This window comes from Oncorhynchus gorbuscha, linkage group LG06 (assembly GCF_021184085.1).
Source record: "Oncorhynchus gorbuscha isolate QuinsamMale2020 ecotype Even-year linkage group LG06, OgorEven_v1.0, whole genome shotgun sequence".
NCBI classification, from domain to species: Eukaryota; Metazoa; Chordata; class Actinopteri; order Salmoniformes; family Salmonidae; genus Oncorhynchus; species Oncorhynchus gorbuscha.
Window position 1 is genome coordinate 45,851,204 of NC_060178.1, and position 12,500 is coordinate 45,863,703.

Genomic DNA, 12,500 nt, shown 5'->3' on the forward strand with positions numbered 1-12,500 from the left:
ATCCCTCTCTCTCCCCCTCCCTCTCTCACTCTCTCGCTCTCTCTTCTCTCTATCGTTCCGTTCCTGCTCCCAGCTGTTCCTATTCCCCTAATCAATCATTTAGTCTTCCCACACCTGTTCCCGATCCTTTTCCCTGATTAGAGTCTCTATTTCTCTCCTTGTTTTCCGTACCTGCCCTGTCGGATCCTTGTCTATATTCACCGTGCTGTGTCTATGTTTTGCCCTGTCGTGTCGTGTTTCCCTCAGATGCTGCGTGGTGAGCAGGTGTCTGAGTCTGCTAGGTTCAAGTGCCTTCCCGAGGCAACCTGCAGTTCTTGATCTAGTCTCCAGTCTGTTCTCGTCTTTACGAGTAGTATTATGCCTTTTGTTTTGTTAAGTATCTTACTGGATTAAAAACTCTGTTTTCGCCAAGTCGCTTTTGGGTCCTCATTCACCTGCATAACAGGTTCTATTTTCATATCCTGTGAAAAGATCACGTTAATTTTCAGGCATTTTTAGATGTACACATTTCAGAAAATACTTTTTATGCTGAACAAAAGGATGAATGCAACATGTAAAGTGTTGGTCCCATGTTTCATGAACTGAAATAAAAGATCCCAGAAAATGTTCCATACGCACAGACATCTTATTTCTCTCAAATGCACAATTTTGTTTATATCCCTGTTAGGATATAAATTTGGAAAAGATCATGCATCCACCTGACAGGTGTGGCATATCAAGAATCTGATTAAACAGCATGATCATACACAGGTGCACCTTGTGCTGGGGCACAATCAAAGGCCAATCTAAAATGTGCAGTTTTGTCACACAACAAAATGCAACAGAAGTTTTGAGGGAGTGTGCAATTGGCATGAAGACTGCAGGAATGTCCACCAGAACTGGTCATTTCATGTTAATTTCTCTACCATAAGCCGCCTCCAACGTCGTTTTAGAGAATTAGGCAGTACGACCAACCGCCCTCTCAACCGCAGACCACGTGTAACCACGCCAGCTCTGGACCTCCACATCCGGGCTTCTTCACCTGCGGGATCATCTGAGACCAGCCACCGGAGACAGCTGATGAAACTGAGGAGCGTTACTGTCTGTAATAACACCCTTTTGTGGGGGAAAACTCATTCGGATTGGCCCGACCAATTTCCTTCTATGAACAGTAATTCAATCTTTTTTTAATTTTTAATTTTTTTTTTTTTTTGTTCAGTATATTTTCCCCTCAGCTGTTCTTTCTTTTTTGTGAAACTGAACTTTGGAAGTTGAGTTTCTGTGAGAGCAGAGTATTGCGAGTTCTCTGCAGGGTTTGCAGCGTCCTCCTGTATAACAGCACACGTCCCATCGCTTGTTATTGTCATCCTCTCCCATCTCCTCTTCAGAGTTGTATACTATAGGGAACACGAAAGCTCCTTCTCCAGTCCCTGGAAGCCCAGTTCAAAGAATGTCAAAGATGCTCTCTCAAGTCAGATTTAGACCTAGTGAGGGTGTGTGCAGCCTTATAGGATGCGAAGGGGGTTGTTTTGTAACGTAGCTACATAATATTCTAAAAAAAAAAAAAAAAAAACGTTTTGCCGTGCTGCCACCTCCCGGTGTTCTTGAACTTGGGATTCTATTTGAAGTCATTGTTGTATAATGCGGTTGAGAGAGACCTGTTACCCAGACCTGTTACCCAGACCTGTTACCCAGACCTGTTACCCACTTCACAATGATGTATGATATGTCTCGGGTGTTTCTTCTCCCATAGCTCCAGACAGCTGTAACATGGGCAGTCTACCTAACGGAGGCTGTCAGTACCTGTGTCTCAAAGCCCCACAGATCACAGACCACTCCCCCAAGTACACCTGCGCCTGCCCCGATGACATGGAGCTAGGGCCCGACATGAGGCGCTGTGTCTCAGGTAAACTGTTTAAACCCCTTCGCGAAACTTGTTCTTCCCCCACTTTACAGCTCTCCCGCATGCCAAACAGACAAAGATCCCATCTGCCAATGAAACTGTCCTCATCTGAGAGAGAGAGAGAGAGAGAGAGAGAGAGAGAGAGAGAGAGAGAGAGAGAGAGAGAGAGAGAGAGAGAGAGAGAGAGAGAGAGAGAGAGAGAGAGAGAGAGAGAGAGAGAGAGAGAGAGAGAGAGAGAGAGAGAGAGAGAGAAAATAACTGTACTGCAGAGAAACTAAATAAATACATAATGGTGTATTCCCTATAATGCTCTACAAGCATTTTCTGAGTTGTAAGTGCAGAGAAGGCAGTTTTGAGTAGTTCAGACCCATTTTTGTTGGTGTCTGTTCATGTAAACTGTACAGCTGTCTGTGTCTGTTTACGGTGAAACGCTTGTCTGTGCTATCAGCCGAGCTGCCAGCCTGATAACTCTCGGGTCTCTGTTTAATGTGCTCTTCCCCCCTGCAGTCAAACCCAAGACAACCACAGCAGCTCCTACCACGACCACCCCTACTTCCACCCCAGCTCCGACTACAACCACGACTACAACCACAGCTACTTCTACAACCACGACTCCAACCAGTACTACCACAGCTGCTCCTACAACCACCTCCACAAATGCACGACCACATACGGCCAAAACCACACGTCAGCCCAGCACCACACGGTCGACCACAGCTCCTACAACGTCCCCCCCTCCTCCTCCCCCCAGGACCACAGCTTCATGGAGGACACCCCCCTCCACCTCCTCATCCACCACCACGTTGCCTGCAACCTCCACCCCTGGTCCCCGCTCCACCTCCACACACAGCCCCCCTCTACCCCCGAACAACATTCAGAGAGAGAACGCTAACCTCTCCCACCGCTGTAAGTGGCTTTCAGAAGTGTGTGTGTGTGTGTGTGTGTGTGTGTGTGTGTGTGTGTGTGTGTGTGTGTGTGTGTGTGTGTGTGTGTGTGTGTGTGTGTGTGTGTGTGTGTGTGTGTGTGTGTGTGTGTACATGTATGAACAGATACAGATTTGCATCAACGGTTACGTACTCTTGTCACAACGACGGAGCGGCTACTCTCCCGAGCGCTCTTCCCTCTGTTCTCCACCTCTCTTCTCTTTACCTGTGACAGACAGTTTGAGTGTGTAATGAGAGACTCGGCCACGCTCTACAGTGTATGAGAGAATCACTCTGTCCACCCTGCCACTCCTCTCCTCATCAGAGGGGTGTGGTTTACCTGTCAATCAATCAATCACATTCGATTTTTCAAGCCCTTTTTTACACCAGCAGTTGTCACGAAGTGCTCATGCAGAAACGCTAACTTACGCTTTCAGACCCGTTGTCCCTTCCCATTGTCCCTTCCCATTGTCCCTTCCCATTGTCCCTTCCCATTGTCCCGTCCCATTGTCCCTTCCCTCATCTGTCATCTTGAGTCCTGCAAACCTGGGATCACTTTTTCTTTCTCTCGCTCTGCCTGTCTCTCTCTCTCTCTCCAGGACTCATTCCCTTTTCCTTTTGTCGGCCTCCTATCAATCAAGCTTTATTGGCAACGACAGCTTGAGAGCAACATACTGTATATGGAAAACAACAATGAAATGACAATGAAAATGACTTAAATTGCTCAAAATGTGTTTCCTATGCAATCTTTTTCAAGACAACAAAGTCGGTTGTGATTATAGTTGTAACAACGGGACACACATCCGCGCTGTGTTAAAACTGTGTGCTGAACAGACAATAGAAAATCAATGATTCAACTTACACCACTCTCATCGGGCTCTTTCAGCTTGATGAAGACACTCAGCAAAACACACTGGAAGACTCAAGCCTACATACAGTTGAAGTCGGACGTTTACACACACCTCAGCCAAATGCATTTAAACTAAGTTTTTCACAATTCCTGACATTTAATCCGAATAAAAATTCCCTGTCTTAGGTCAGTTAGGATCACCACTTTTATTTTAAGAATGTGAAATGTCAGAATAATATTAGAGATAATGATTTATTTCAGCTTTTATTTCTTTCATCACATTCTCAGTGGGTCAGAAGTTTACATACACTCAATTAGTATTTGGTATTATTGCCTTTAAATTGTTAAACTTGGGACAAATGTTTCGATTAGCCTTCCACAAGCTTCTCACAATAAGTTGGGTGAATTTTGGCCCATTCCTCCTGACCGAGCTGGTGTAACTGAGTCAGGTTTGTAGGCCTCCTTGCTCACACAGGCTTTTTCAGTTCTGCCTACAAATGTTCTATAGGATTGAGGTCAGGGCTTTGTGATGGCCACTCCAATACCTTGACTTTGTTGTCCTTAAGCCATTTTGCCACAACTTTGTTAGTATGCTTGGGGTCATTGTCCATTTACGACCTATATTATTTATTTATTTATTTCATTTCACCTTTATTTAACAGGTAGGCTAGTTGAGAACAAGTTCTCATTTGCAACGACGACCTGGCCAAGATAAAGCGTAGCAATTCGACACATACAACAACACAGAGTTACACATGGAATAAACAAAACATACAGTCAATAATACAGTAGAACAAAAGAAAACAAAAAGTCTATATACAGTGAGTGCAAATGAGGTAAGTTAAGGAAATAAATAGGCCATGGTGGCGAAGTAATTACAATATAGCAATTAAACACTGGAATGGTAGATCGGCAGAAGATGAATGTGCAGGTAGAGATACTGGGGTGCAAAGGAGCAAAATAAATAAATAAATACCAGTATGGGGATGAGGTAGGTAGATAGATGGGCTGTTTACAGATAGTCTAAGTACAGGTGCAGTGATCTGTAAACTGCTCTGACAGTTGGTGCTTAAAGCTAGTGAGGGAGATGTGAGTCTTCAGCTTCAGAGATTGTTGCAATTCGTTCCAGTCATGGGGAGCAGAGAAGTGGAAGGAAAGTCGACCAAAGGAGGAATTGACTTTGGGGGTGACCAGTGAGATATACATGCTGGTGCGCGTGCTATGAGTGGGTGCTGCTATGGTGACCAGTGAGCTGAGATAAGGCAGGGCTTTACCTAGCTGAGGCTTGTAGATAACCTGTAGCCAGTGGGTTTAGCGACGAGTATGAAGCGAGGGCCAACCAACGAGAGCGTACAGGTCATAATGGTGGGTAGTGTATGGGGCTTTGGTGACAAAACGGATGGCACTGTGATAGACTGCATCCAGTTTGTTGAGTAGAGTGTTGGAGGCTATTTTAGAGATAACATCACCGAAGTCGAGGATCAGTAGGGTGATCAGTTTTACGAGGGTATGTTTGGCAGCATGAGTGAAGGATGCTTTGTTGCGATATAGGAAGCCGATTCTAGATTTAATTTTGGATTGGAGATGCTTAATGTGAGTCTGGAAGGTGAGTTTACAGTCTAACCAGACACCCAGGTATTTGTAGTTGTCCACATATTCTAAGTCAGAGCCGTCCAGAGTAGTGATGCTGGACGGGCGAGCAGGTGCGGGCAGCGATCGATTGAAAAGCATGCATTTAGTTTTACTTGCATTTAAGAGCAGTTGGAGGCCACGGAAGGAGAGTTGTATGGCATTGATGCTCGTCTGGAGGTTAGTTAACACAGTGTCCAAAGAAGGGCCAGAAGTATACAGAATGGTGTCATCTGCGTAGAGGTGGATCAGAGAATCACCAGCAGCAAGAGCAACATCATTGATGTATACAGAAAAGAGAGTCGGCCCGAGAATTGAACCCTGTGGCACACCAATAGAGACGGTCAGAGGTCCAGACAACAGGCCCTCCGATTTGACACACTGAACTCTATCAGAGAAGTAGTTGGTAAACCAGGCGAGCCAATAATTTGAGAAACCACGGCTGTCGAGTCTGCCAATAATAATGTTGTGATTGACAGAGTCGAAAGCCTTGGCCAGGTCGATGAATATGGCTGCACAGTAATGTCTCTTAACGATGGCGGTTATGATGTCATTTAGAACCTTGAGCATGGCTGAGGTGCATCCATCACCAGCTCTGAAACCAGATTGCATAGCGGAGAAGGTACGATGTGATTCAAAATGGTCAGTAATCTGTTTGTTAACTTGGCTTTCGAAGACCTTAGAAAGACAGAGTAGGATAGATATAGGTCTGTAGCAGTTTGGGTCTAGAGTGTCACCCCCTTTGAAGAGGGGGATGACCGCGGCAGCTTTCCAATCTTTGGGAATCTCAGACGATACGAAAGAGAGGTTGAACAGGCTAGTAATAGGGGTTACAACAATTTCTGCAGATAATTTTAGAAAGAGAGGGTCCAGATTGTCTAGCCCGGCTGATTTGTAGGGGTCCAGATTTTGCAGCTCTTTCAGAACATTGGCTATCTGGATTTGGGTAAAGGAGAAAGTGACAGTGTTTCCTAGCCTCAGAGCAGTGGGCAGCTGGGAGGAGGTGCTCTTATTCTCCATGAACTTTACAGTGTTCCAGAACTTTTTTGAGTTAGTACTACAGGATGCAAATTTATGTTTGAAAAAGCTAGCCTTAGCTTTCCTAACTGCCTGTGTATATTGGTTCCTAACTTCCCTGAAAAGTTGCATATCACGGGAGCTATTTCATGCTAATGCAGAACGCCACAGGATGTTTTTGTGCTGGTCAAGGGCAGACAGGTCTGGCGTGAACCAAGAACTATATCTATTCCTAGTTCTACATTTTTTGAGGGGGGCATGCTTATTTTAAGATGGTGAGGAAGGCACTTTTAAAGAACAGCCAAGCTTTAACTTCCTGACTGATGTCTTGAGATGTTGCTTCAATATATCCACATAATTTTCCTCCTCATGCTGCCATCTATTTTGTGAAGTGCACCAGTCCCTCCTGCAGCAAAGCACCCCCGCAACATGATGCTGCCACGGTTGGGATGGTGTTCTTCGGCTTGCAAGCCTCCCCCCTTTTTCCTCTAAACAGTTTTCCTCATTATGACCAAACAGTTGTAGTTTTGTTTCATCAAACCTGAGGACATTTCTCCAAAGAGTAGGATCTTTGTCTCCATGTGCAGTTGCAAACTGTAGTCTGTCTTTTTTATGGCGGATTTGGAGCACTGGTTTCTTCCTTGCTGAGCGGCCTTTCAGGTTATGTCGATATAGGAGTCGTTTTACTGTGGATATAGATACTTTTGTACCTGTTTCCTCCAGCATCTTCACAAGGCCCTTTGCTGTTGTTCTGGGATTGATTTGCACTTTTCGCACCAAAGTACGTTTATCTCTAAGAGACAGAACGCGTCTCCTTCCTGAGTGGTATGACGGCTGCGTGGTCCCATGGTGTTTATACTTGCGTACTATTGTTTGTACAGATGCACGTGGTACCTTCAGGTGTTTGGAAATTGCTCCCAAAGATGAACCAGACTTGTGGAGGTCTACAATTATTTTTCTGAGGTCTTGGCTGATTTCTTTTGATTTTTCCATGATGTCAAGCAAAGAGGCACTGAAGGTAGGCCTTGAAATACATCCACAGGTACACCTCCAATTGACTCAAATGATGTCAATTAGCCTATCAGAAGCTTCTAAAGCCATGACATAATTTTCTGGAAATTTCCAAGCTGTTTAAAGGCAGTCAACTTAGTGTATGTAAACTTCTGACCCACAGGAATTGTGATACAGTGAATTATAAGTGAAATAATCTGTCTGTAAACAAATATTGGAAAAATTACTTGTTACATGCACAAAGTAGATGTCCTAACCGACTTGCCAAAACTGTAGTTTGTTCACAAGAAATTTGTGGAGTGCTTGAAAAACGAGTTTTAATGACTCCAACCTAAGTGTATGTAAACTTCCGACTTCAACTGTGTATGTATGTGTGTGTGTGTATATATATATATATATATATATATATATATATATATATATATATATATATATATATATATATAGTGAATATAGTGAACAGACAGTGTTGTATACCTTCTCAGGCGATAGAGCGCCACCGTCAGGCCAGAGTTTGTTACGACAGTCTCTGGGAAGTGTTCATATTGATTTGTGTGTGTAGTAGTTATTTATGAGGAGGAGCACAGCGAGAGTAAGCAGCAGAACCACGCTAGGCTAAACTATGAATGTGGTGAGCCTGCTCTGGAGTCTGGACTATATAGGTCGAACCATTGCTGATCACTCTACAGACACGGTATAGTGAGAGAGAGGGATAGAAGCTGGGGGGCAGAGAGTTGAATAGAGAAGAGGGAAGGAGTAAGGAGATGGTTGGGATTTGGCAATGTGGTACAGAGAGGAGGGGGAACGAAGGGATGAGAAAGGTATAGTTTAAAGTGATGGAGAGAGAGAGAGCCTAAGGGTGAGAGGAAGAGTTAGAGAGTAGAGGACGGAGAGAACAGATGGGAGTTAAGAGGAGAGTTTAGTGAGCTGACAGAAAATTATGTATAGAGGAAGAAGAGGGAATGGGAGACAGTTTTAGGAAGAGTTGGGAGGGGATGTTCCAGTAAGCAGTCTCTCTGTGGTCCCCTAACAAATCAGACTTCAGAAGCAAAAGCATGTTCCAATGTTCTAAGAAGGAAAAATGCTCCTACTACTACACAGCAAACAGTCGTAGGGAGGCGGGCGGAGATGGACGGGGGAAAATGGGACACAACGAGCAGTTTTCCCCATTTCCCGAACCCACAGGTCGTGTGTTATTCCGAGTTGGAGGGTTTTGCCGACATCAGCTGCTATACGTGTGTTGCATTACGCTGTGCGCGGCAGAGCGGAAAAGGCACAGGCGCTGCAACTAAAAGATGAAAGCGAAACAGTGGATAGTGGTGTTGTAACAAAACACGGGTACAGCTCCCACAGACACAGAGAGAGAGAGAGAGAGAGAGAGAGAGAGAGAGAGAGAGAGAGAGAGAGAGAGAGAGAGAGAGAGAGAGAGAGAGAGAGAGAGAGAGAGAGAGAGAGAGAGAGAGAGAGAGAGAGAGAGAGAGAGAGAGAGAGAGAGAGAGAGAGAGCAGAGAGAGAGAACGAGAGAGAGAGTAACCCGACAGGTTGAGGTTCAGAGACAGTCAAAATGGATCAAGTGTATGTTCTGTGCGCTACTGTAAAATCCGTCCCCAATAATAATAGTCCATAATGAAATTCACTCTTTTCAGCAACTTCAGTCCCCTCATTCCACAGTTCCCACCCTCCAGAGCCTCGGGGCCAGTTCTTTCATAACACATTTTAATATGATTTGATTAATCCCCTTTTGGAGTCTTAGAGCCTATTGGACGTCACTCATGCTTTGGGAACCACGTGACATTTCCTCCACTTTCGCTTAGTCAGAAACTACTGTACAATACCTCCAGTTTAGAGTATTAGACTCACTCACGTGTGTGTGTGTGTGTGTGTGTGTGTGTGTGTGTGTGTGTGTGTGTGTGTGTGTGTGTGTGTGTGTGTGTGTGTGTGTGTGTGTGTGTGTGTGTGTGTGTGTGTGTGTGTGTGTGTGTGTGTGTGTGTGTGTGTGTGTGTGTGTGTGTGTGTGTGTGTGTGTGTGTGTGTGTGTGTGTGTGTGTGTGTGTGTGTGTGATAGATTCATTCACTATCTGATTGTGTGGAGACTATCATTATGCGGCTGTAGTCGTTATGATCTGCCCTGTTAATCTCCCAGGCTAGGCTCCATTATAGCTGGATAATTAGAGTGGTGCTAATGGCCCAACAGCCCTAATGGGGAGATGAGGCTGGATTTATTTCCTCGAGAAGGCCTGAGGTCCACACAAACCTGGGTTAGAGGTGAAGGGGAGAGATGGGGGAGAGGGGAGATGATACGGTGGGACAAGGGACCATTAGACAAAACATGAGAGGTATAGGGAAGAAGGGAGGGCACTGCCTCTATTTTATTTAATAATTTTTTATTTCACCTTTATTTTACCAGGTAGGCCAGTTGAGAACAAGTTCTCATTTACAACTGCGACCTGGCCAAGATAAAGCAAAGCAGTGTGACAAAAACAACAACACAGAGTTACACATAAACAACCGTACAGTCAATAACACAATAGAATAATCTGTGTACAGTGTGTGCAAATGTAGAAGAGTAGGGAGGTAAGGCAATAAATAGAGGCCATAGAGGTGAAATATTTACAATTTAGCATTAATACTGGAGTGATAGATGTGCAGATGATGATGTGCAGGTAGAAATACTGGGGTGCAAAAGAGCAAGAGGATAAGTAACAATATGGGGATGAGGTAGTTGGGTGTGCTATTTACAGATTGGCTGTGTACAGGTTGAGTGATCGGTAAGCTGCTCTGACAACTGATGCTTAAAGTTATAGAGGGAGATATAAGACTCCAGCTTCAGAGATTTTTGCAATTCGTTCCAGTCATTGGCAGCAGAGAACTGGAAGGAACGGTGGCCAAAGGACGTGTTGGCTTTGCGGATGACCAGTAAATATACCTGCTGGAGTGCATGCTATGGTCGGGTGTTGCTATGGTGACCAGTGAGCTGAGATAATAATAATATAAGGCGGGGCTTTACCTAGCAAAGACTTATAGATGACCTGGAGCCAGTGGGTTTGGCGACGGATATGTAGTGAGGGCCAGCCAACGAGAGCATACAGGTCGCAGTGTTGGGTAGTATATGGGGCTTTGGTGATAAAACGGATGGCACCGTGATAGATTACATCCAGTTTGCTGAGTAGAGTGTTGGGGGTTATTTTGTAAATGACATCGCCGAAGTCAAGGATTGGTAGAATAGTCAGTTTTACGAAGGAATGTTTGGCAGCATGAAGGAAGGAGGCTTTGATGCCAAATAGGAAGCCAATTCCAGATTTAATTTTGGATTGGAGATGCTTAACTTCTTGGCGCACCCATCCCGTTAGCGGGATCATTTTCGTCAACATCCACTGAATTGAAATCACAAGTGCAATATAGCAAAACACAGCGTAGCTTGTTGTTAATCCACCTGGCGTGTCAGTTTTCAAAAAAGCTTTACAGCAAAAGCTATCCAAGCGTTTATGTTAGGACATCTCTCTCAGCAGACAAAACATTACAAACAGCTAGCAGCAAAGTAGATTGGTCACGAAAGACAGAAAAGCAATCAAATGACTCGCTTACCTTTGATGATATTCGGATGTTTGCACTCACGAGACTCCCAGTTACACAATAAATGTTCCTTTTAGTTCGATAAATATTATTTTTATATCCAAAAACCTCCATTTGGTTGGCGCGTTTTGTTCAGAAATCCACAGTCTCGTGCAGGTCATGACAGGCAGATGAAAATTCCAAATAGTATCCGTAGTTTGTAGAAACATGTCAAATGTTTTTTATAATCAATCCTTAGGTTGTTTTTACAATAAATAATCAATAATATTTCAACCGGACCATAGCTTTTTCAATAGGAGAGAGAGAGAAAAAATGTCTGCTCCAAGCTGTTGCGCATGCAAAACTCTGCTGGCACCAAGCCATCCACTGACTCGATGAGATCATTCTCACTCATTTTTCAGAATAAAAGCCTGAAACTATGTCTAAAGACTGTTCAGACCATGTGGAAGCCATAGAGAAAGGAATCTGGTTGATATCCCTTTAAATGGAGGGAAGGCATGCAATGGAACAGAGAGATTTGTTTCTCTTAGGCACTTCCTGGTTGGATTTTCCTCAGGTTTTCACCTGTAATATCAGTTCTGTTATACTCAGACAATATTTTGACAGTTTTGGAAACTTTAAGTGTGTTTTCTATCCCAATCTGACAATGATATGCATATTCTAGATTCTGGGCCTGAGAAATAGGCAGTTTCATTTGGGTACGTTTTTCATCCAAATATCAAAATACTGCACCCTACACTCAACAGGTTAATGTGAGTCTGGAAGGAGAGTTTACAGTCTAACCAGACACCCAGGTATTTGTAGTTGTCCACATATTCTAGGTCAGAAACGTTCAGAGTAGTGATGCTAGTCGGGCGGGAGGGTGAGGGTGCTAGTTTTACTAGCATTTAAAAGCAGTTGGAGGCCACAGTAGGAGTGTTGTATGGCATTGAAGCTCATTTGGAGGTTTGTTAGCACAGTGTCCAAAGAAGGTCCAGATCTATACAGAATGGTATAGAGGTGGATCAGAGAATCACCAGCAGCAGGAGCGACATCATTGATATATACAGAGAAAAGAGTCGGCCTGAGAATTTAACCCTGTGGCACCCCCATGGAGACTGCCAGAGGTCCGTACAACAGGCCCTCCGATTTGTCACACTGACCTCTATTTGAGAAGTAGTTGGTGAACCAGGCGAGGCAGTCATTTGAGAAGCCAAAGCCTGTAGATAAGAATGCAGTGATTGACAGAGTCAAAAGCCTTGGCCAGGTCGATGAAGACGGCTGCACAGTACTGTCTTTTATCAATTGTGGTTATGATATCGTTTAGGACCTTGAGCGTGGCTGAGGTGCACGCATGACCAGCTCGGAAAACAGATTGCATAGCGGAGAAGGTACGGCGGGATTCAAAATGGTCGGTGATCTGTTTATTAACTTGGCTTTCGAAGATTTTAGAAAGGAATGGCAGGATGGATATAGGTCTATAACAGTTTGGATCTAGACTGTCTCCCCCTTTGAAAAGGGGGATGACCACGGCAGATTTCCAATCCAATCTTTGGGGATCTCAGACGACACAAAAGAGAGGGAGGCTGGTAATAGGGGTTGCAACAATTTCTGCTGATAATTTTAGGAAGAGAGG

The 12,500-nt window shown here is 44.3% G+C and overlaps 1 protein-coding gene across 4 annotated transcripts in view; it reads left to right on the top strand.

Annotated features, from left to right (window-relative positions):
- LOC124038019 (low-density lipoprotein receptor-related protein 8-like) overlaps positions 1 to 12,500 on the top strand; it is a 309,270-nt gene that overhangs the window by 290,573 nt on the left and 6,197 nt on the right. For all 4 annotated transcript variants that reach the window (XM_046353379.1, XM_046353380.1, XM_046353377.1 and 1 more), the window contains exons 15-16: positions 1,733 to 1,885; positions 2,390 to 2,788. In XM_046353379.1, coding sequence (XP_046209335.1) covers positions 1,733 to 1,885; positions 2,390 to 2,788 — 552 coding nt within the window. The remainder of the gene's footprint in view (positions 1 to 1,732; positions 1,886 to 2,389; positions 2,789 to 12,500) is intronic.